Here is a 23637-nt window from a genome sequence, read left to right on the forward strand (position 1 = left end):
CAAACTGTCTCGTTAACGTCCTCGTTGAAGAGGTTGCATGAATGTGATGTGCCAGACTATGACACCAGTCCCAGGTCGTGTCCGATTGGTGGAAGTGACCAGGCAGGTGAGGTTTTTGATTGGCGCTGTTTGTTTTCGCCGGTTAGGGCAGGTTTCTATCAGGTGGAGGAAGACAGACTTAGGGAGTAAAATGAGGAAGGAGATACACGCACACGCACACACACACACACACACACATACGCAAATACACATCAGCCCAAACACGTGGCCGTGTGCCAAGTTCTTGGGAGGCGCGATGTGACGTCGTCCGAGCTGCGCCTCCATCCCCCTCCTCTTCTGTGTCAGCTCCAGCTGCCTCCGAAGAAGAAATCCTTACGCAGAAGCTGGGTGTGGGGAGGGGGTGAGTGGAGTGGGGGGGGGGGGGGGCGAGGAGGTGGGGTTGAGGGGGAGGGGGGGAAGGCCCGCAGTATGATAATGCAGGCACCCAGGCAGATAAAGAGGTCTTTTTGCACTGACCCTCTCTTCGCCCTCCCCCCCCATCCCCCCCCTCCCCCCCCCGGGCTGATTGACAGGCCCTCTCAACCTCGTCTGTGGAGGCCACCTACCCCCTTCACCCCTCTTCTCCCCCTCTGCCCAGGGGGGTAGGAGTGATGTGCTGATGCTCAGCGGGGTGCACTGAGGCTTGAGTCTGGACCACGAGCGTGGCCCGCGGCCAGCTGACCCGCCGGGTCGGCTCTCTGGTGGGGCGGGAGGGAGGGAGGGAGCAGGGGCCCGACGTGTTGGTGACCATGTTAGCTTAGCGTAGCGTCTCTTTATCTCTCGGTCTCCCTCTCACTGTGTCTCTGTCTCTTATCGCTATTGCTTTCTCTCTCTCTCTCTCTCTCTCTCTCTCTCTCTCTCTCTCTCTCTCTCTCTCTCTCTCTCTCTCTCTCTCTCTCCCTCCCTCCCTCCCTCTCTCTCTCATACATCTCAGTCTATAGACTAGCATCTCTTTATCTCTCTGTCTCCCTTTCACGGTGTCTCTCTCTTATCGCTATTGCTTTCTCTCTCTCTCTCTCTCTCTCTCTCTGTCTGTCTTTCCTCTACCCCTGCTGTCTCAATAAGAGGACACAGACTCTAATGGAGGTTAGCTTGTCGCTTCTCTGCAGACAGAGAAGGTGTGTAGGTGGGGGAAGCCTCAGTTTCACCTTGCAAGTGTCCTGGTTTTGAAAACGAGAGATCAGAGGTGTCTGTGAAAAAGAGCACTTGTTGCCACCATCTCAGACCCAGAGGAAGGAGGAAGCGCCGCATTGACAGGATGCTGACAACACGAGCTGCCGTAATCGACTTCCACCTGCTCCGTCAATGGCTGGGAAACCCCAAATGTCAACTTGAGGCCCCGTTTTTAAGGCCACGCCATAGTAATGTGTCGCATTTGAGTTAAACAGCCCAGTTTGTCAAGAGTCAGACTGCTTTGCCTGTTTAACTTTGGAGTTAAACAGGCAAAGTAAACTCATGCAGTTCTGTAGCCAGAGGCTTGATTTACGGTTCTGTACCTTCAGTATAAACGTGTTAGAGTAGAACGCTTTGAAGTTGCCATTCCATTAAATGCTCCCACACACACACACACACACACCTACATGAACACACACACACATTGTAATGACGTGCAGTTTGGTAATGGGTGGTGCATTCAGCCATTGAATGATATGGTCACTTCAGAGGATGGCTTTATTACTATAGCTATGCTGCTAGCTATGCTGAGGTATGGTTGGGTTTATGCTGTGCTGGCTACCGGCCAACAGCCACTCATTTCTGTGTGGGGAGGGAGAGCAGAGAGAGATGGTAGGTCGTCCTGCGCCTCCGCACTGAACCCCAAGGACTTCTGCATGCTGAACATGTTCCCGATTCAACATCTGTACACTCTATCCTGTTAACGGCCTCCTTTGATCTCTCTCTCATCCTCTCTTTCCCCCTCTATGCTTTCTCTCTCTTTCTCTCTCCCTCTCTCTTTGTCTCTCTCCCTCCGCACCAGCGCTGAAAAGTCCGGCCGCCTTCCACGAACAGAGACGCAGTTTAGAGCGAGCACGGGTGAGTCTCCTCCCAGAACGCCTCTCTCCCTCTGTCTCTCCGTCTCCCACCTCCTCTGCTGAACTCTCTTTAAACCTCGCCCGTCTCCCCCCCCTCCCCCTTCCCCACTGTCCTGTCTCTACTTCCTGCCCCCCCTCTCCTCTCTCTACCTCCCCCCCCCCCCCCATCTAGACTGAAGACTATCTGAAGAGGAAGATCCGAAGTCGGCCCGAGAGGGCTGAGCTGGTCAGGATGCACATCCTGGAAGGTGAGTTTCAGACACAGCGCCCCCTATCCTCACCCCGGGGAAGACTGACTTGGCACCTCCAAAATCCAAACTCTCGAGTTACCATATTCTCTGGTCTTGGTGACCCACTATTTTTGGTCCTGCGCTTCTAGTATGTCTAATGTTCTGTGTGTGTGTGTGTGTGTGTTTGTGCGTGCGTGTGGTGTGGTCTGCGCGTGTCTGCGTGTTTGTGCATGCATGTGTGTGTGTGTGTGTGTACGTGGGGTTCTGTGTATGTGGTGTTATGTGTGTGTGTGTGTATGTGGTGTTCTGTGTGTGTGGGGTTCTGTGTATCTGGTGTTGTGTGTGTGTATGTGTGTGTGTGCGTGGGGTTCTGTGTATGTGGTGTTATGTGTGTGTGGTGTTGATGTTTGTGTGTGTGTAGAGACGTCTGCAGAACCGTCCCTGCAGGCCAAGCAGCTGCAGCTGAAGAGAGCCCGCCTGGCAGACGACCTCAACGATAAGATCTCCCACCGGCCCGGTCCTATGGAGCTCATCCACAAGAACATCCTGCCTGTCCACAGCAGCCTCAAGCAGGCCATCATAGGTAACATCCTGCCTGTCCACAGCAGCCTCAAGCAGGCCATCATAGGTAACATCCTGCCTGTCCACAGCAGCCTCAAGCAGGCCATCATAGGTAACATCCTGCCTGTCCACAGCAGCCTCAAGCAGGCCATCATAGGTAACATCCTGCCTGTCCACAGCAGCCTCAAGCAGGCCATCATAGGTAACATCCTGCCTGTCCACAGCAGCCTCAAGCAGGCCATCATAGGTAACATCCTGCCTGTCCACAGCAGCCTCAAGCAGGCAATCATAGGTAACATCCTGCCCGTCCACAGCTGCCTCAAGCAGGCCATCATAGGTAACATCCTGCCCGTCCACAGCAGCCTCAAGCAGGCCATCATAGGTAACATCATACGCGCACGTTGGAAGGTTATAACTAGGTTATAACTGATGTACTGTTATAATTATGACAGCGACATCAGATACGGTTACAGTGAAGGGTTGTTGCCGCTTCATAACTACGGCAGCCTCGAGCTACCCTGGTAGCCGTAGCCCTGGACGCCTCCAACTAGTGTCGTACAAAGTAGACAGGGTCAGATGGCTGAGTGGTTAGGGAGTCGGGCTGGTAATCAGAAGGTTGCCGGTTCAATTCTTGGCCGTGCCAAATGACGTTGTGTCCTTGGGCAAGGCACTTCACCCTACTTGCCTCAGGGGAATGTCCCTGTACTTACCGTAAGTCGCTCTAGATAAGAGTGTCTGCTAAATGTAAAATGTAAACACACTCCTGAACATAAACACACACCAATCCCATCCAAATTGTCTCAATGCACATCTATTCGGAGTGCCCAGGCCGGCTTCCCTGTAAACCTTCTGTTTGACAACCTCCCATCGGCACATAACTTAAAGAGAGCAGAAAGGACTGCCATTGCAGTGACTGTACGCCCCAGCAATTACAGGGCCCGGGGGGGGGGGGGGTGGGGGGGGAGGTTGGAGAGGAGATTGATGGATGGGGAGATGAGGCTAAACCCTGCCCTGCAAAATCCAACATGCCCGCCCCTCCGGGGGGGGGGCTGCCTGGCTGTCGAAGGGCCTTAATAACCACAATCAAATGACAGCAGGTAATATCCTGAGAGAGCAGGGACGTGACCTAGTCCTGCTGCTCTCCACACACACACACACACACGTACACTCAGTCAGACCCACACACAGACACACACACCCTGTCATACACACACACACACACACACACAAATACCCCCACACACAGGAACACAGAGACACACGCGCACGCACGCCGGTGGTATACACCCGCGCGCCCACAGGGAGAGGGGGAGCGGTGGTTGGGGGGGCTGGCAGGGTATTCATCAGCCCCGTGGTGGTTCTTCATCATCTCCCGCTGATGGGAAATGAACAGGCAGCAGCGTGATTGTCGGAGTGCTCCGACCGGCTCCCGTCGCTAAATACATCATCAATCACGGGCTTGATCACGGGCCTGCGGAGCCCCGGCTACCTGCCCAGCGCACGGACAGCAGGAGCCGAGGCTGCCCAGCGCACCTGCCCCTGCCGGGGCTACAGGGACACGGGTAGACAGAGTGACAGGCAGGCAGAGAGACAGACAGGAGCAGACAGACGGATGGATGGTTTGGTCGAGAGACAGTGGATGCTGGCAGACAGGAGTCTACCGGGAGGAACGATATGTTCCTTGTTTGTGTTCATGCCTGTTGATGGACACCTTCCATTTGTCTCCTGTCGTTTCAGAGACAGACTTCCCTAAGGTGGCGGGGGAGAGCTCGTCGTTTGAGGAGGACAGCAGTGATGCTCTGTCTCCTGATCAGCTCATTGGCCAGGATTCTCCGCTGGGGGCGGGCCCTCTGCCCTCCCCAACCGACACCCTAGGAGGAAACAGTAACCCCTCCCCCACGCAGGTAGCAAATGGCTCCAGGAAAAAAATCATTGAGAGAACAATCTAGTGAAATCACAAATGACCTTCACATAAGCATAGCGTTTCCATTAAAGGGACCGTTTCTCCTTTCAGTTTCTCAACCAGGTGCCGCCCCTTCCTCCTCCTCCTCCTCCTCTTCCCCCGGTGTCTGGCCCCGCCCAGGCCCTGAAGTTGACCAATGGGACTGCATCTCTCGCAGCTCAAAGGACCCCACCAGCTCAGGCAAAGGTGAGTGACTGTCAGCACAGCCAACCAGGTCTCTCCCTCTCTCTTCAGACAACCCCCCCGCTGACCACTTCTTCCTTCAACCCCCCCCTCCACCCACCCACACACACCCCATCTCCCCCCCCTCCCCCCCTCTCCCCCCCTCTCCCCCCCTCCCCCCACACGCACCCCCTCTCTCCTCCCCTCTCCCCCCTCCCCCCACACACACCCCCTCTCTCCTCCCCCTCCCTCTCCCCGGTCCCTCTCCCCCCCCCCCCCCCCCCCCCCCCCTCTCTCCCCCTCTCCCCGGTCCCTCTCCCCCGTCCCCCCCGTCCCCCCCCCCACACACCCCCTCTCCCCCCGTCCCCCCCGTCCCCCTCCCCGGTCCCTCTCTCCCCCCCCCCCCCCCACACACACCCCCTCTCCCCCGTCCCCCCCGTCCCCCTCCCCGGTCCCTCTCTCCCCCCACCCCCCCGTCCCCCTCTCCCCCGTCCCCCCCGTCCCCCTCCCCGGTCCCTCTCTCCAGTCCCACTCCAAGTCGAGCGCCGACCGCCCCCCCCAGCGCCCCAAGAAGGCCAAGGACACCAAGCCCAAGGTGAAGAAGCTCAAGTACCACCAGTACATCCCCCCGGACCAGAAGGCCGAGCGGGAGCCCCCGCCCCAGCTGGACTCGTCCTACGCCAAGATCCTGCAGCAGCAGCAGCTCTTCCTGCAGCTGCAGATCATCAACCAGCAGCAGCAGCACTACAACTACCACACCATCCTGCCCGCTCCGCCCAAGTAAGGCTCGCACACCGTGTGTGTCGTGTACGTGGGCGGGCGGGCGGGCGGGTGTAGTTTGTGTGGGGGTGTGTTTAGCATGTGTGTAGAGTGTATGTGTGGTTGGTGTGTGTGTGTGTGTGTGGTTTGTGTGCCTATGTTGGTGTGTGTAGTTTGTCTGTGTGTAGTTTGTGTGTGAGTTTAGTGTGTTGTTTCTGTGTGGGTGTGTTTCGCTTGTGTGTGAGTGTGTGTGTGGTTTGTGTGCCTATGTTGGTGTGTGTAGTTTGTCTGTGTGTAGTTTGTGTGTGGGTATAGTGTGTGTAGTTTCTGTGTGGGTGTGTTTAGCTTGTGTGAGTGTGTGTGTGGTTTGTGTGCCTATGTTGGTGTGTGTAGTTTGTCTGTGTGTAGTTTGTGTGCGGGTGTAGTGTGTGTAGTTTCTGTGTGGGTGTGTTTAGCTTGTGTGTGCGTTTAGTTTCTGTGTGTTTGTGGATAGGTGTAGTTTGTCTGTGTACAGTTTCTGTGTGTGTGTGCGTAGTGTGTGTGTGTCGTTTGTGCGGAGAGTCGGTGTATGCGGGTACAACACTTGTCGCATTGCAACGTTGTCTCCTCCATGTCCACCTCTCTCCAGACTGTCAGATCAACAGCAGCCTCCCTCTGCCACCCCCGCCTCCTCCACTGGCCCCACCCCCTCTCGCACTGCCTCCGCCCCCTCATCAACCCCGTCCAGTCAGAGTGCTCCAAACCGTCCAAACGTCCTTCCTGGAGGCGGGGCCAAGCCAGCGTCTTTACCTCCAAACCTGGATGAGATGAAGGTCAGTGAGAACGAAAGGAACGATATGGAGTCACCCATGTACACGCTCAGTATAGCAACACAGAAGCTCACATCGATACGGAAAGACACCCTGGAACAATTGGTGACGACGGTAGGAAACTGACGGCTCATTCGATCCTCGTCTTTTGACTCCGTTTCCCTCCCGCGCCGCCCTCCTCTCCCCAGGTGGCCGAGCTGAAGGCCGAGCTGAAGATGAGGGGCCTGCCTGTGTCGGGCACCAAGAACGACCTCATCGAGCGCCTCAGGAACTACCAGGAGCTGAACGGAGGCAGTGCTCCGGCGCCACCAGCAGGGGGAGCACCCTGGCCAGGGGCCGCCTCGTCCCGAACCAACCTGTCTCACAAACAGCAACAGAAGCCGTCCTCCTCCGTCCTGCACCAGGCGGCAGAGAGCGGCATCAGGGTGACGGGCGTTGCGTTCGCCGCCTCGGCGCCCCAGCATGTGATGCACTTTGGCAGCCCCGGCTCCTCCCCTCCGCCGTCCCCCGTGCCTTCCGAGCGCTCGGCCGCCGCCATGAGCCCAGACGACGGCAGCTATAACGGGGACACCTTCGGGGAGATGGTGGGTGGGCGATTGAGTTTTCCGAGTTGATGATATCGATGAGGGACACGACTCGGAAAGAAAATTGTGACGGTGATGGTTGCTGGTCAAATAACACGATACTGTACCTCATGTGTTCGTTCGAGAAATTCACGTTTTCATGCCTCTGTCTTCTCAGGTGAGTTCCCCCCTCACTCAGCTCAGCCTCCAGCCCTCCCCCCAGCCGCCTGTCACCATCAAGGAGGAGACCCCCTCCACGCCCTCCTCCTGCCACTTCCCCTGCCTCGCCCTGCCCAAGCCCCGGCCCCGGCCGGCGGCGGGCCCCGCGGCCAGACCGGCGCCCCCTCTCGACAAGGACCAGATGCTGCAGGAGAAGGACAAGCAGATCGAGGAGCTGACGCGCATGCTGCGGCAGAAGCAGAAGCTGGTGGAGGCCCTGCGCTGCCAGCTGGAGCAGGGGAAGCGAGGAGGAGGGGGAGGGGGAGGAGGAGGAGGGGAGGCCGTGGTCCTGCTCCGTGTGAAAGAGGAGCCGCCAGACCTCCCCATCGTCTCATCCCCCTCCCGCCCCCCGCCCCCTCCTCCCCCGCCGCCCCCCGCGGAGCTCGGCGAGGTCGCCGTCAAGGAGGAAGCCAGCGACCCGGACGAGGTCGGGCCCGAGGACGCGCCAACGGAGACCCGGAGGCAGTTCCGCCCGGCGCCCGACGAGGCGGCCCCCGAGCGCGTCCGGCTGCAGGTGAAGCCGGAGCGCGGTATCCTGCCGAGCCAGCGGCGGCTGGAGGAGCTGCGGCGGCAGCAGACGGCGCTGCAGGCCGCCCAGCAGCAGGCGCTGCAGCAGCTGTTGCTGCAGCAGCAGCAGAACCGGCAGAACCAGCTGCAGAACCTGCAGAACCTCCAGCGGCGCTCTCAGCAGAGGAAGAAGAAGTCCCACAAGCAGCAGCTCAAACAGCAGCAGCAGCAACAACTGCTGCTCAAGCAGACCCAGCAACAGATACAGACAAAGCAGTTCCAACAGTCCCAACAGCAACAGCTTATACAGCTGAAGCTCCAGCAACAGTCGCAACAACAACTTATACAGCTGAAGCTGCAGCAACAGCCACAGTCAAAGCAGCAACAGGTGTTGCAGACTAAACAGGAGATGCAGCCGGAACAACAACAACTGCTCCAGTCACAACAGGTCAGTACACCGTCCAGTCTACAACTTGGGCCTTGAGTCAACCCTCTGGTCCGGTCATTTCCAGGAGGGTAGTGGAGTAAAAAAAAAATCCCACACCCCTTACTCAAAGCCTAACTGTTCTTCAATGAATCCCATCTTCAGATATCCCAGGTGTTCCTAAACCAGCAGACTGGGAGCTGCTCTTCCTTCCCTCTCGACCTCCTCAAGACACACTCCACCCCAACCCTGGTGACCGACAGCAACGGCAACCACTTCCTCATTGCACTGACCAATCACACCACGGAGAACCAAGGAAGTGACACCCCTCAGGGGAAGCCGGACAATCACATTGAGTTACAGGTACGTGGCGAGTCCACCCACCTTCTACACTCGCACGACCCAGGTCTTGTCATTCGCCGTCTTCTCAGATGTATCTCTCATCGCCAACTTCTCCTCCGCCAGAGACTACCGTCCCCTCCCACCAAGCTGCCCAGCCAATCCCCTCCTCTGCTGCAGAGCACCGACACCAAATCAAAACCGAGGAGCGCCACATCAGGCCTTGGGAAGCAACCAACCAGAAAGGTGAGCTGGAGGTCGCCAAGTTCACGTCTCCTCCCTGTCACAAGACTGAGAGGTCAATGAAGACCTGTCCTGCTGGTGAATACATGTTCTCTAATGTTCCAATTAATCCAGGATGACTCCAACGAGTCCAATAACGAAGGACTATATAAATTAATGATGTAGACAGTGAACGGCGACACAGACAGCATCCTTGATAAGACCCATTGACTGCTGTCATGTCATATGGTTCATTATTATGCTAATTAACCCAACGACAGTCCTCATCACAGTGATTTATATCGGTAGCCCGAGCACCGAGGCCCCTGGTTCATTTGCACGGCAGCTAATTGAGATTAATTTCTGGTTTGGGGCAGGGACAGAAGGCGGGGCTTCGGGTGTCGACCAACAACTCGCAAGGGGCGGCTCTCTCGTTCTCCGCCCCGCCCAATCTCCAGCCTTTCTTCCTGGATGAGGACTCCGTCCCCTCAGGGAAAGATGTCCCGCCTTCGCCAGCTCTGAAGGTATGCTAACCGGTCATGGGACTACTAGCGTATTAGCTAACAGAACAATACTTTTAGGCTGGGTCTTCTAACTCTTTGGACAGCTTGGAGTATCAAATCTATGGGGCCGCAGTTACTTTAGTACTGGGTGGCAAAGCCCTAATGACAGGGCTGGACTGACTGATTAGACGTAGTTTGTGAAGGAATATAATATGTACGCCAACCGAAGAAACCAACTGTTCCATTCCCTTCTGTCAGGAGGAGTGTTCTGATCTGGACCGGCACGCCCTCTTCAGCCCCCCCTCCCCCGACGCCATCAAGACCAGCCCCTCCTCTCCTGATGACGAGGTAGCCAAGTGTTCGCCACCGACATTAGAGTTATCGGTGGGTTCGCGGGTTCACCTGGCCAGGGAGCCCCTTCAGGGAGACTTTAAACTAACCATGTGTCCTTCCTGCTCACAGGAGCATGGCTCCACCCAGCACATGGACGACCTGTTTGACATCCTCATCCAGACGGGAGGTAAGAGAGGGAGCCCGCAAACATGCTTCACTATTGATTCGACTGTCCTTGGCCGGGTTTCCCAGATTCGTTAAGAAGCTCTTAACGCTCAGAGCTTCTCTGGAGCGCTCTAAGAACGCTCTAGAACGCTCTAGAATGCTCTTCGAACGCTCTTCGAACGCTCCTCAGAAGCTCTGAGCGTTCAGAGCTTCTGAACGGATCTGGGAAACCCGGCCCTTGTCCTCCCGTGTCCCCGTTGCGGAATAACGCTCTTCATCCGTCTCTCGTTGGCCAGAAATCTCGGCCACTTTCAAGCCAGCGCCGGACCCTTCTCTGGCCCACCTCCGGGCCAACACTCCGGCCTCCTCCCCTCCCTCCTCCCCCCTGCAGCTCCATCTCCCTCCCCTCTCCTCCCCCGACCCGGAGAACTCCCCGCCGCGGACCCCGACGGGGGACGAGCGCCGGGCGCCGCCCGCCGCAGACCCCGAAGGCGTTAGCCGCCCAGGAAGCGGACGTCTGGAGGACTTCCTGGAGAGCACGACGGGCAAGCCCCTCCTAGGGGCGGAGCCCGGCTGCCCTTTGACCTTGATCGACGACCTCCACAGCCAAATGTTGAGCACCCCCAGCATCTTGGACCACCCGTCCTCCCCCTCCCCTATGGACACCTATGAGCTGGGCTACCACCCCAACCCCCCCAACCTGGAGTTCGGAGAGCAGGCCCTGGATAGCATGGACTGGCTGGACATCACCATGGGCGGAGGGGGCAGCGATGCCCCCAGCTCGGCCCCTCTCGGGCCCCCCAGCGTCTTCTCCACAGACTTCCTGGATGGCTCCGACCTGCAGCTCCACTGGGACTCCTGCTTGTAGCCCAGAGAGAGCAGCTGCTTTCTCTCCTCTGCACCCCGGGCCTCAAGTACTTTATACAAACACTGTCACGCACTTGGGTTGCATTTGATTTAGCTCACATCTACAGGTCCTGGGAGGGATAAACAGTACCGGTCCAGAACTGTGGAAGCTATGTATTCAGATGAAGTGCCTCTGGGTAGACCTGAGGTGGCAGTTAAGGAGCCTGTTACTGTTATATTTTTTTAGACTTGTTTTCACTTTCACGCGGCAAACACACACTGGTGTGTTGGAATGTACAGAACACTGAGCACTGTCTCACACACACGTACTCGTACGAAGAAACATGTGACACACTGATTGCCTTGTGTGTGTGTGTGTGTGTGTGTGCTCTCACTTCCTCCAGTATAAAGCGGGCCCTTTTCCCCGAGCTTACACAAGTTACAAACCTTGTGTATGATTGGCTGTCATGGGGAACACGTTTTGATCTGGTTGTTGAATTCAGGGTCTGTTGACAGGGTTGGGCTGCATACCATAAACCTTGATATTTTTGTAATTGCCGTGGTTGAAAGACGGCCAAGTCATTACCTGAATGTGCTCGAATTGCATCCCACCTTTTGTGTTGATACACAGAGCCAGAACAAAGCCAGACTCACAGGCCACAGCAACCAGAGCACGGGTGGTCAGATATGATGCCTCAAACATCCTGCTGTCTCTTGGCTTCATGGGCTGGTGTGTCAGAACAAGACCCTGGTGTAAGCAGTCTGGAGACCATAGTTCTGAGGAAGGACTGTAGAAGGAGCCAATGGCTGGGGGAGGGGAGGCTGGGGAGGGGAGGCTGGGGAGAGGAGGCTGGGGAATGGAGGCTGGGGAGGGGAGGGGGCGGTGGGGAGGGCGGAAGGCTCTGTAAGATGCACAGATAGTGTTATCTCCAAAGTTTTGACATTTTTTATAGATATTATCAGTAAATTATTTGGGGAATTAAGTGGGATATATTTTAAGATGCCATGAAACATGATTTCATGTTTTGGAAGATACTTGAGTCTTAATTTTGAAGTTTGTTAATACAGCTTTATTGCATGAAAATGCACATGAGATGTTTTTATACTGCGTTTGACAGTAAAATAATCGTCCCTTTCAATGGAAGTATTACAGCTACTGAGAGCACACTGCCATCCCTTGGCTTCTAGACATTATCCTACAACTATCACAGGCAGCGCATATTCACACACTGTATAAACATACGTTATACTGGATTGTTGAACCGTCACGGCAACAATACTGTATGTCAGCCGTGAAAAGGTGGGTTGCATTTGACTCAAACTACTCAAACGAAGGGCATAGAAATATGTGTTTCCTTTCCTGTCAGTGTGGGACAGTTTGAAGCCCTCACACACTCACAAAGGCCGGGGTCAGCACGGCAATGCCCACTGAAATTGTCAATGCATTGGTGGATGCTGTGGTCTTATCATTCATGTTTAAAAGTCCTTAAAGTTAGGGTGTGTGTTATTGTTCTTCTTGCTAAACTGTAATGTACTGTATCAGTACATTTGCCAACAGGGAGAGGGAGTTTTATGCAACGTCTCCCTACTTATGTCTTGTAATACTGTAAAATACTAGTTTGGACACTGAAAATATATTGTAATGCACATTAGTGGTTTATTTCCTTCTTTTGACAGTGTTTCCGTCAATGTAGCACGCTGTGCAAACTTACTGTGAGAGCTTTTAACTTCAGTCAAAAGTCTGTATTGAGATTCTACAAACCCACTTGCACGGCTTTGAAAATGCACGTTACCGCACACGCATACACACATAGTGGCACATGCTGCTTATATCAGCTCACACACACACGCACACACGCACACACACGCACACACTCCAAAGCAAATGTTGTGCAAAGCTCGCTTGTTTGAATTTGAATTGTCAACTTTTGTTTCCTATCCCTCTTATAAGATACTTTCAGATGCCATGTGCAATTTTGCGCGTGCGTGTGTTTGTGAGATGGCGGAGAAGACCGTTTCCAAGTCAACTCTTGACCCCCATCCTCAGAGCCCCTCATCCTCAGAGCCCCTCATCCTCAGAGCCCCTCATCATCATACAGAACTGTAAACAATATAGAAGAATGACCTCCATGCTGGCAGTGCACTTGGTTTCTCCCACTACAATCAGATAAAGGAAAAATCCAATTTAACTGTGAGGTAAATAAAAGGAATATCTTCCAGTACTTGACCCAGGCCTGGTGTTGTGATGACAGCCATGTACTGGGTGCTATGATGGAAGGTGCGGGGGCCGGGGGAGAAGGGGGGGGGGGGAGGACTGGCGGTGCTTAATGCATATTTGGATGTTGCATCACATTTTCTTGTTTTTTTAGAGAAGTGAATGATGACAAATATAATGAAATAAAAGACTGGATAAAGCTGGTTAGTCGTGTGTTTTTATTTTGATGGAGTCGGACGAGAAGCTGCGTCGGGGCTATGCCAACGAGGGAATGTGCCCATGTTCAGAAGCGGGCCGAGCCCTCATTGGCTCAGTGGTGATGGTGCCGTTCAGATCGGGCCGAGCCCTCATTGGCTCAGTGGTGATGGTGCCGTTCAGATCGGGCCGAGCCCTCATTGGCTCAGTGGTGATGGTGCCGTTCAGATCGGGCCGAGCCCTCATTGGCTTAGTGGTGATGGTGCCGTTCAGATCGGGCCGGGCCCTCATTGGCTGAGTGGTGATGGTACCGTTCAGATCGGGCCGAGCCCTCATTGGCTCAGTGGTGATGGTGCCGTTCCTTCAGCTTAACTAACCATCTCAGCGCCGGGGCGGAAAACTGTGGGAAAGTGAAGGACGCTTTCTGCCCAATTAGCAAAGTTAATCTGTGAAAGCTTGTACTTTCTCTGGTCTCCCTCTGTAATCCATCACGCTGCCCTCTTCCCAGGCTCACAGTACTTGTAGCAACAATGGAGAGCGCTGGTTTGTCAGCCGGGATGGTGGTGGTGGTGGTGGGGGGGGGGGGGTGAGTGAAGTACTCACATTCTGAGGGCTAATTAAATGCCTAGCTAAAGAGCCAACGCCCCCCCCCTTCTCCCGACACCCCTCGTCTTCTACTGTACCCTTGCTCTCCTCAGATCCCCCCGCCCTCCCCTCCCCCTATCACCACCACCCCAAATGTCTTTCCAGTCATTACGTATGTGTCCAATCGCAATGAATCTCTTCCTCTACATTTAATTAATTTTGTGCTGTGGGTAAATCCATCAGGCTTTATGGCCTGTCTCCCCCCCCCCCACCTCCCTCCCTTCCCATCCCCACCACGGACCTGCACCACACACCGGCCAATCACGTACTGTGGCCCTCTTAAACCAGACGTATTGATCGGGGTCGCCACCGATTTATGAAGTGGTCAGAATTCCTTTCTCTCTGAAATACCTGCCATTGTTACTCGGGCGGGGAGGTTGAGGCAATCACGTTGAAACGACTTTGACAGATGACAACCAGCCGGTCGACACTATGATCATAAAAAGTGAGGTTCTAAAACGAATGTGGCAAAATTGCTTGATTGATGAGGCGGATTTCTGAAGAGATCCCTAGCTTGTAGTACCCTCTCCCACCAGCAGGCTGTGGTGTGGCCCCTGAGTAGGGTTCCAGCGCACGTGATGTCCCTCCAGAGGAGTCCCAAGTCTCTGTGGCACACGGCGGGTGCTGCCGCCTTCTCTGGAGGGGTTAATATCCATCTAACGTTACAAGGAGTCAGGTGGCTGAACGGTGATGGAGTCGGGCTAGCAATCTGAAGGTCGCAAGATTGATTCCCGGCCGTGCCAAATGACGTTGTGTCCTTGGGCAAGGCACTTCACCCTACTTGCCTCGGGGGGGGGGGGGAATGTCCCTGTACTCACTGTAGGTTGCTCTGGATAAGAGCGTCTGCTGAATGACTAAATGTACATTTTATGTACTGTGGCCTCTGGTCAATCTCTCTCCTCAGCTCTCAGAGGACAGGTGGTTGTTGTTTGGCTATACACACGCCATTACGTCTGGTCTTGGCTGTGTGTGTGTGTGTGTGTGTGTGTGTGTGTGATGACGGGTGTATGAGTGTCCATAAGGAAGGCCACTGCTGTGAGTTGTTGTGGCACTTGAAGCGTGGCGCCTGCACATGCCAAACATCTTGACCCACGTCTACTCACAGCCATCCCTTCCCCTCCCTGTGTGGCCGACGCACTCTCTCTCTCCCTCTCCCCCTCTCTCTCTCTCCCCCCCCCTCCCCCCTCCGCTTCTTAAACCTGTCTGCACAGCCTGCAACCTCCCTGCCTTGTGCGCTGACAGCTGCTGTGTGCAGACCGTGAGCCAACCAGATTGATGGAGCTGTCGCTGGCCAGGCTTGCAGAGTGGTGCTTGCGTGTGTGTGTAAGTGTGTAGCCGTGTTACAAGAAACGAGGAAAGGGGGTGAGGGAGATGGAATGAGCATATGTATGTGGGTCGCTGCATCAGCGCGCGCGCGCGCGTGTGTGTATGCGAGTGTGTGTGTGTGTGTGTTTGGTTTCCACATCTTCATGTCCTTAATCTCCGCAGTCCGCCCCCACCCCCAACCGCAAGCACACACCTCTCTCTCTCTCACCACCCACTGCAGTGCCAGACTGTTGCCTGTCCCTAACCTCCTCTTCTGGGCCCCAATCCCCCCCCTCGAGCGCCACAAGGCCCCCTATCCCTGCCGCACACTTCACAATCAATCACAACATTAGTAGTATTACCATCACAATACTGGCTCTGGTGGTGAGCTCATCTCTCCTTTCTCCCACTCTCCGGTGTGCCTGTCTCCCTCGTTTTTTTTGTCCCTTTTAATCGAGCTCCATTCGGTCTCACCCGCTCCCTCTCCCTCTCTCCTTCTTCTCGTTCTCCGTCTCTCATGTTCCATTCTTTCAGTTGTGCGCGCCCTTTCTCCCTCTGGAAACGTCTTTCTCCTTTTTCCTTCTTTTCCTCTCCGTCTTTTCTTCCCGCGTTGTCCCTGATTGTCTTCCTCCTGCCCTCTTTCTCTGCCTCTCTCCCTTTCTTCCCCCTTCCGTAGCTCGGTGATTTATTCCCTCTCTCCACCATCCTGTCATTATTGACTGCGGTTCCTTTGTGCTGCCGGTCTCCTCTTATCTTACCATGTCAGGTGCCAGTAAAACCTGCTCAGAAACGCAGACACAGAGGAAGGGCGCAGAAGCACGGCCTCGGCCTCTCAGTCTTGGCCAGGGAGGGGCCGGAGAGAAAGGTCCTCCGTTTTCACCCTCGGGCCTCTCCCGATCTCGCTCTTTTTCTCTCTTTCTCTCTTTCTCTCTCGTTTTTTTTTCTCTCTCCCTCTCTCTCACGCACATGCTCTCTCTTTCTCTGTTACCCTCTCTCTCTTTCTCACGTATTTTCCTCTCTCTCTCTCTCTCTCTCTCTCTCTCTCTCTCTCTCTCTCTCTCTCTCTCTCTCTCTCTCTCTCTCTCTCTCTCTCTCTCTCTCTCTCTCTCTCTCTCTCTCTCTCACTCTCTCTCTCTCTCTCTATCTCTCTCTCTCTCTCTCTCTCACTCTCTCTCTCACTCTCTCACTCTCTCTCTCTGTCTCTCTCTCCGATGCCTTTCTCATTCTCGTGTTTTCTCTCTTCCGCTCTCTCCCGTCGGCAGTTTTTCTCATTTGCTCACTCCCCCCTTGTTTATCTTTGTCCTATTCTCACTGATGCTCGGTTTTGTTAGTCTATCTCCGGTTCTTTATTCCTCTTGCTATCCCCTGCAGTGGGATCTCTCACACATCTCTCCGTAACCCGTCTCACTTTTATCTTGACAGACTCACGCGACATACCAGAACACCGTTTCTCTGACCATTTTAATTTTTTATCAAGTTCATACAAAGAACATTTAAGTAAGTTTTCCTCTTAAAAGAGATGCTTAAAAAGCCAGACAATGCGTTTGACCTTGACTGTTCCTCAAAAATAATAATAATTAGTGCTGTAAAAACGTACACAATCATCATCTTCATCATCATCATTTTTGTCATTACTATAACCATCTTTGATAACCAACCAACTCTCCATATGTCAGCAGGATGTGAGACTCCAGGGAACAGAGAACCCAGTAGCTGTTGTGATGTTGCCCTTCTAAACACTGAGGTCTGTTTGAACTGTGAGGGGTACATTTGGACAGAGCTGGGGGCTGGGGGCTTAGGGGGGATTGGTGTTGAGGAAGACAGACAGTGTCAGTGATCGAATGCATCTCTACAGAAGGAGGCTACTGAAACTGTAGTTCTAACATTTCAATGCAAAATCTCTGACCTTTAATTGTGAGAGTGGTTGTATTAACATTAGCAAGCAGGTGGCGGAAATAATAATGTTATTTCAAGCTCTTTTGACCTGAATATTAACATTTGAAATCTGGTGCATGGCTTGGGGATGTGACTACTGGCAAAAAGAGGAGAGAGCGCTAGAAATAAAAAAGACTGTGAGAGAGAAAGAGAACAAGATAGAGAGCAACAGTGACCGGGGGTGGGAGAGATGGGGGAAGAAATAGTAAACAAACAAAACTGAGGTGACAAACATTTGAGAGAGAGACTCGAGGGACAGCAAACTAGTGACAGAGAGAGAAGCAGAGAGAAGGATGGAACAAAAGTGACATACAGCAAGAGAGAGAGAGAAAGAGAGAGAGAGAGAGAGAGAGAGAGAGAGAGAGAGAGAGAGAGAGAGAGAGAGAGAGAGAGAGAGAGAGAGAGAGAGAGAGAGAGAGAGAGAGAGAGAGAGAGAGAGAGAGAGAGAGAGAGAGAGAGAGAGAGAGAGAGTGAGAGAGAGAGAGAGAGAGAGAGAGAGAGAGAGAGAGAGAGAGAGAGAGAGAGAGAGAGAGAGAGAGAGAGAGAGAGAGAGAGAGAGAGAGAGAGAGAGAGAGTGGAAGGCAGTCTAATGGGGGGACTTGGTTTGTGGCGCTTGGCCCTTTTGCTCTCTGTGATGGATGTGGGCCAGGCCCTGAAGAAGTACAAATGAGACATCACTGACAGCTGGGCTTTCAAGCCCCTGGACCCACCCTACAACACACACACACACACACACACACACACAGTGGCCCTGTGCACACACACTCTTTTAACCCCCCCCCCACACACACACACACACTGGAGAGCTTTGGAGTCACCTGGGGCATGAGCTTTCAAAGGAGGGTGAACTGGCAAACCCCCCCCCCCCCAGCTCTGGGCCTGATTTGGGGGGGGGGGGGACAGGGCAGCGTGGGGGACCCAGAACAAGTGCCAGGCCGGGGACAGTGAGAGCCGGGGATGCCCACATAAATAGGATGACCTCATGGAATGTGGAACACGCTTCACTGTTCGCAGGCTCGGTGTCAGGATTCCAAATTGGATTGTTGTTCTTTCGACTGGGCCTGCCAAGGGTACCTTCCCAACCCTGCTCTGTTAATTTGTTTACTGGATCTGGATTGTGTGTGTGTGTGTTGGTGTTTGTGTGTGTGTGTGTGTGTGTGAGAGAGAGAGAGAGAGAGAGAGAGAGAGAGAGAGGAGGGGGAAGGGTATGCAAATCGACATGCTACAATCCTGTATGCGTATGCATAGTTGTGCATCTAGAGCAACTCGTCATCACAAACATGTTTTCCCTTGAACCCATTCCCATTACCTATTCCTTCTTTGCTCCATTTCCTTTGGCCCTGAACTATGAGTAAAGACCAGCATACACTCGGATATTAACGCAACATGAGATCACCTGCAACCAGAGGTATTTATAGATTGCCCTCTTATTGTCTCTAACAGCCCTGCAGCTGTGTAATAAGAACCGCAGGTCAAACATGCTAATGTTCCTCCACCTAAATTACACTATGTCTTCATTCAGAGACAGACGAGGCATATTAGAAGTGTCAAAAACAATTTTCCGATTCATTTTAACAGCGCATGGTAGTGTAAGTCACGGGTCGCATGAGAATTTAATTAGTTGGCTGTTTCATTTCAACAATCCAATTGTCCCGCGTCTTTAATGGGATTAGTCTATTGATCAGGTTGGACTGCACTGTAGCTGAGCCTGATGCATGCTGGGTAGAGTATGTCAGTCAAATACCTTGCCACCCTTCCTAGATGGATCTCACTGTGTTTGTGTCTCTTCGTGTGCGTGTGTGTGTGAGGGGGGGACAGGAAGGGTTGGTTGAAATGGGTATTAATGTAGTCCTATAGGCTCCTGTTCAAAGGGCCGGGGTCTGTAGGAGGAGCATAGAAGCATGTTTCAAAGAGGAGGGCCGGAAGGGAAACGCTATGCCTCTGGGAGATTGAGGAGGTGGAGGAAGAGGAGGAGGAAGAGGAGGAGGAAGAGGAGGAGGAAGAGGAGAAGGAAGAGGAGGAGGAAGAGGAAGGGGCCTCTGCTCCCAAGTCTCAGATGTTGTCAAATCTGCTCCCCCACTCCGGGGGTCGTCAACGCTCTCGCCAGCTAGTAACCCACAGAGACCCACGCAGCCAAATCACAGATGATGTCAGAACATATTAGTTTGGACGCGGCAGTCGGAGGGATCCAGACCGGGCCACCAGAGGGCTGGTAACATCTCTGGATCTCCACTATACGCTACCACAAGAGAAAGACTTCTTTTCCTTGTTTGTTTAACTATAAAAAGCCCTTATATAAACAAAGTTCAACAAAGTTCACAGCAGACAAGTGGTACAGCATACAGTATATACACGAGTACATAGCAATCAAAGGTAGTCTACTACCGAAAAGTATGAAACAACACATGATTTTGCAGAGAGAAGCTGCACAATGATCACCAAAAACTCGATTTCTTCATCTTTAGCTAAATGTGTTGCCAAAGCACTTGGATACAATGCGTGTATGACATGAAGACATGAGTGTTAGTACCGTACAATGTAACCCAGAACAGCACGACGCTTCAACCACAGAAAACACTCCGGCCAGGGTGAGGGGGTGGTTGTGTTGAAAAAAAAGGAACATCCCGGAAGCACTTTGTCTTTCGTCAGTCAAATGTTGATTTTTTTTGGGGGGACACAACTTCAAACCAGAACATGGTACAAAAAAGAAAATGAACAAAACCAATGAGAGAAACAGAGAATCACACACAATATATTGCTAGGAAGGAAACCCAAGTATATCTACCAGGTTGCATTCACATAACCTGTCGTAGAATATTTGCGGCTGGAGGACGCTTTACAAAGAACAGTCATTGTGCTCTTTGAGGGTGCCACGGTGGTAATCAGTGGAGATTGAGTAATTCACTCTAAGGTGACATCCCCCAAACAGTGCCACGGGCCGTCACACTGTTTGGTTGAATCAGTTAGGTGTACTCAGTTTCTGCTGATTCACTGAGTTTCGGGTGCTGCACCGAGCTCTGTCGAGCCATAGTGGTTGGTGAGAGAGACGTACGCCTCCTCGTCGCTTTGTCCTATCACTTTGCCATGATAGGAGAGTATTTACACAGTCCAATTGTAGAGAAGCAGAGGATGTTTGGGCTCAAAGTTTGCCTTTCCACTGATTAAATCACCTGTCAGCACCACCCCCGTCTCCGTACCCTGTTACTGAGGCTAGCCAGACGCTGCAGCTGTGTCATCCACAGTGGTCCAGTACTGTGGAGAGTCACACCTGGGGGTCATCAGGCAGCTGTCCCTCAGGGGGTTTGACCACCGGGGAAGCCTTCCAATAGCGCGGGAGGGATACGAGTGAGCAACCTCTCAAGCCAATCAAGTGCTTCATTATGTCCGCGGATGCTAGAGATTGCTGTGGTATTTCCAGAGCTTGCTGTGAGCCAGCCTCCAGGCAATGTTTGTCTCTGGTGGCATGCCTTAGGCTAAAATTCCAGCTGAAGTCTCTATGGAGCTTGCCCTGGCAGTGTGTCCAGGTATATTACAACACCGGCCTCACTCAGCGTTGAACTTTACAAACAGCCGAGTACAGCTAGAAAAGCTAGCCTTCATTATCTCTCCTTACTAACACTAGCTCTCCACGGTGAGCTTGTTTTAGCAGGATGACTCGTTCTTTTCCACGGCCTTGCTTGTTTCTTCACAATTGGATTTCACTTGATAGACTGGATTCAGAGGATCCTCGTGAAGCTTGACGTCGAGAGAAAATGCCGGAGATCTCAACGAGTTCCAATTCCGTGATGTCACATCCTCCCGCTGTTATTCCATCAGACCCGGCGATGGGAGGGGGTGGGGCCAGAGGAGGAGGAGAGGAGAGGGAGGGCTCAGTCAACGAGCGGTCTGCTGGGGAGTGTGGGCCAGATCATTGTTTTGTTGAGAAGACCCAGAGATACTGACACGGGTACAGATCTGAGGGGCTTGGCAGGCGTCCTCCTGCTCACACCCCTCCCTCCCTCCCCCCCCCCCCCCCCCCCCCCACCCAGCTGAGGGTCTTAGTCCATTATTGCTTTGCAGAACAGAACATATTGCTTGTTTCTCGCGCACGCGGCCATTTCTTATTCCGCCATCTTGAAGCTAAATGATGAAGGAGTTCAGTCCATAGAATATTATGGTCGTTTTCTTTTTTTAAATCTCTGGGAAGTATTTCATAACAGCCTCTCCTCTCTGGCCCGAGGAGTGTGGATCTGTGCCGACTGAAGCAGGACGTCAGAAGACAGAGAGCATGCAAGCTGTGTACCACTGTAGCTATGGGTGCAGATGTCCATGATACATATTCAAACGGCCTCATGCATATCCCAGCAAACGTGTCTATTTATGATAGGCTTTTTCTTCTCTCCAAACAAAAAACCATGCCCAGATCCCAGAGTGGGTCTTGCACAGAGGTTACGCAACAACTGATTCACTGGATGCTGTGACGTACCCAACTACAGCACTCCATTTGAACTCGAGCCTAAGCCCAGTCTCCTAACTAGCCCAAAAAAAGACTAATCGTCCCACAGTAATGTCTAGCGGTGTTCCTTTATGTTTTGTTGTCACGGAAGCTGCATCGGACCCGCTTAGTGTTCCCGCCTCAGTACCGCACAAAAGTTGCAAACCCCCGTAATGTTAATAAGGTTCATAACATGGCAAAATGCCTGCTGATCATGCACACCTGATGAGACAGTGTGTGTGTGTGTGTGTGTGTGTGTGTGTGTTTGTGATCGTGTGTGAGTACGTATGGGCCTGCCATGTTACGAACAGGCTGTCATTAATTATAGCGTGGTCCTGCTGTGTGGAGGCAAGGAGAGTGTCCCCTGGCTGGGAACAGCTTGGAAGACCGTGCAGGAGCACAACGCTGCAGGCTCCCCACCAGCCCTCCCCGAGTACAGGAGCCCAGTGTGGGGGGGGGGGTACTGCTGGAGCTCGTGGACGGAGCTAGCAGCCTGGTGGTGGGGAGGAGTTTGCTAGCTGCAGGTGTGAAAAAACAAACAAACGAACAACAGGTGTGACTCTGATTCTTGTAAACAACAATGTTGGACACCTGTGGTGCATGCATTGGGCGGGAAAGAGGCATCGCTCGCTGGCTTCTGACTTTAGGGGGTCAGTGGGCCGGAGGGTAGGGCTCGTGTGTGGGAGAGTGTGCAGAAAACATCCGGGGAGAGACGGCCTGTGTGGACCGAGTTGGTGTCGGACTCCCGTGCAAATAAATTGCTGTCAAGTCGAGAGGACAGTGTCAACAAGCCAAGGACGCGCTATCCTGCCCATTCGCTTCCTCTCTCTCGCTCTCTGTTTCTCAACAAGTAGGCTTAGCTGCTCAGCCCCTGCATTTAGAGTGATTCATTACAAACACCTGCATTCACAACTAAGGAATACTATTAAAGGCTATTTTTATGTTACAGTTATATATTCATATGTATATATATATATATGTATATTTACATATATATATATATATGTGCATGCATCACAGAGTTAGTTTGGAGGTCGTATTCAAAAATACGTAAATGATCTTCTGCATTCAAGGGGTGATCAAATCCTCCAAAAGCATACGAGCCAAAAGTTGAAAAAAAACACTTCCACAACTCCCAAGTGCCTTGTAACCTGGATACGGTGATCTATCCTGCCCCGCTCCCCCTCAAGTATCTACCCCAGCACCCGTTATCCTTAGCGACCAGCACCGAGACTCCTCCACAGATGACAGGAAGTGACAGCACAACAGTGACTCTGTGGCTACCTGGGCAGTGTGACCTTTCCCATGCATGTGTGGCTGCCTCAGATAAACACAACAGCCTGTCACAAAGAACGAGGTGCTGGTGAAGTTTTGTGTTCCGTGGGCACAGGGGAAGAAGGTTCCCCTGGGTTCTGCGGCCCTGGACCAGGGGGTTCTCCAGGAGGTGGTGAACGACAGAGGTGCTTGTGTTGCTCCGAAGCCTCCATGTTTGATCGAGCTCTTCGTACTTTCATAGCTCCAGGATGAGTAAACAAATGCCCATCTGTTTGGCGTCCACCTCCTCTCACTCTCTCTCTCTCTTTCTCTCTCTCTCTCTCTCTCTCTCTCTCTCTCTCTCTCTCTCTCTCTCTCTCTCTCTCTCTCTCTCTCTCTCTCTCTCTGTAGTATAGATTTGCCAGAATGATATCTCACTGTCCAGGATGGAGGGTGATTGGAGCTGACAACACAATGGCTTTGTCCCAACTGACATGACGTCTCCTGGGGGTTAGTCTACCGTACAAACCTCTCTGACAGCTGGCAAACACACTAGCAGAGAGGTTGTGTGTGTGTGTGTGTGACCAGTAGCGGGGTGAGCGGGAGAGTTAGGAGGGGATGGGGTTGAAAAGAAGAAGACCAATAAAATCGGTAGGATTCTGAAATCAACAAGGGCTTACTGAGTGGAACCCGGTTGCGAAAGAGAGAATGAGTCATCGGCCTGCTAATCAGCACTCAGAACCAGCCCAGTGGACGACACACACAGACGACACGATCAACGACGAGACGCACAAAGAAAACGGGGCCATAAAAACCAGCGGGAGATCGCTGAAGTTGTCCACGTCCCCTTAGCCATCGACATGGATGATTGGTATAAAAGATGGCAGCCCGAGGCAGCCTTCTCTCCCTCGCTCTCCTCTTTGTCTCCCTCCGGAACGGC

The 23637-nt window shown here is 53.1% G+C and overlaps 1 protein-coding gene across 2 annotated transcripts in view; it reads left to right on the forward strand.

Moving 5' to 3' along the window:
• Positions 1-12326, forward strand: part of mrtfaa (myocardin related transcription factor Aa) — a 29861-nt gene extending 17535 nt beyond the window's left edge. For both annotated transcript variants that reach the window (XM_084676957.1, XM_084676956.1), the window contains 15 exons: positions 2015-2070; positions 2242-2317; positions 2721-2882; positions 4598-4764; positions 4875-5009; positions 5512-5765; positions 6373-6556; positions 6742-7137; positions 7295-8290; positions 8432-8629; positions 8732-8851; positions 9205-9351; positions 9589-9678; positions 9793-9850; positions 10125-12326. In XM_084676957.1, coding sequence (XP_084533083.1) covers positions 2015-2070; positions 2242-2317; positions 2721-2882; positions 4598-4764; positions 4875-5009; positions 5512-5765; positions 6373-6556; positions 6742-7137; positions 7295-8290; positions 8432-8629; positions 8732-8851; positions 9205-9351; positions 9589-9678; positions 9793-9850; positions 10125-10696 — 3611 coding nt within the window. In that variant the 3' untranslated portion in view covers positions 10697-12326. The remainder of the gene's footprint in view (positions 1-2014; positions 2071-2241; positions 2318-2720; positions 2883-4597; positions 4765-4874; positions 5010-5511; positions 5766-6372; positions 6557-6741; positions 7138-7294; positions 8291-8431; positions 8630-8731; positions 8852-9204; positions 9352-9588; positions 9679-9792; positions 9851-10124) is intronic.
• Positions 12327-23637: the final 11311 nt, after the last annotated feature.

The sequence above is a fragment of the Hypomesus nipponensis genome, chromosome 17 (assembly GCF_054491055.1).
Source record: "Hypomesus nipponensis isolate SF chromosome 17, ASM5449105v1, whole genome shotgun sequence".
NCBI lineage: Eukaryota > Metazoa > Chordata > Actinopteri > Osmeriformes > Osmeridae > Hypomesus > Hypomesus nipponensis.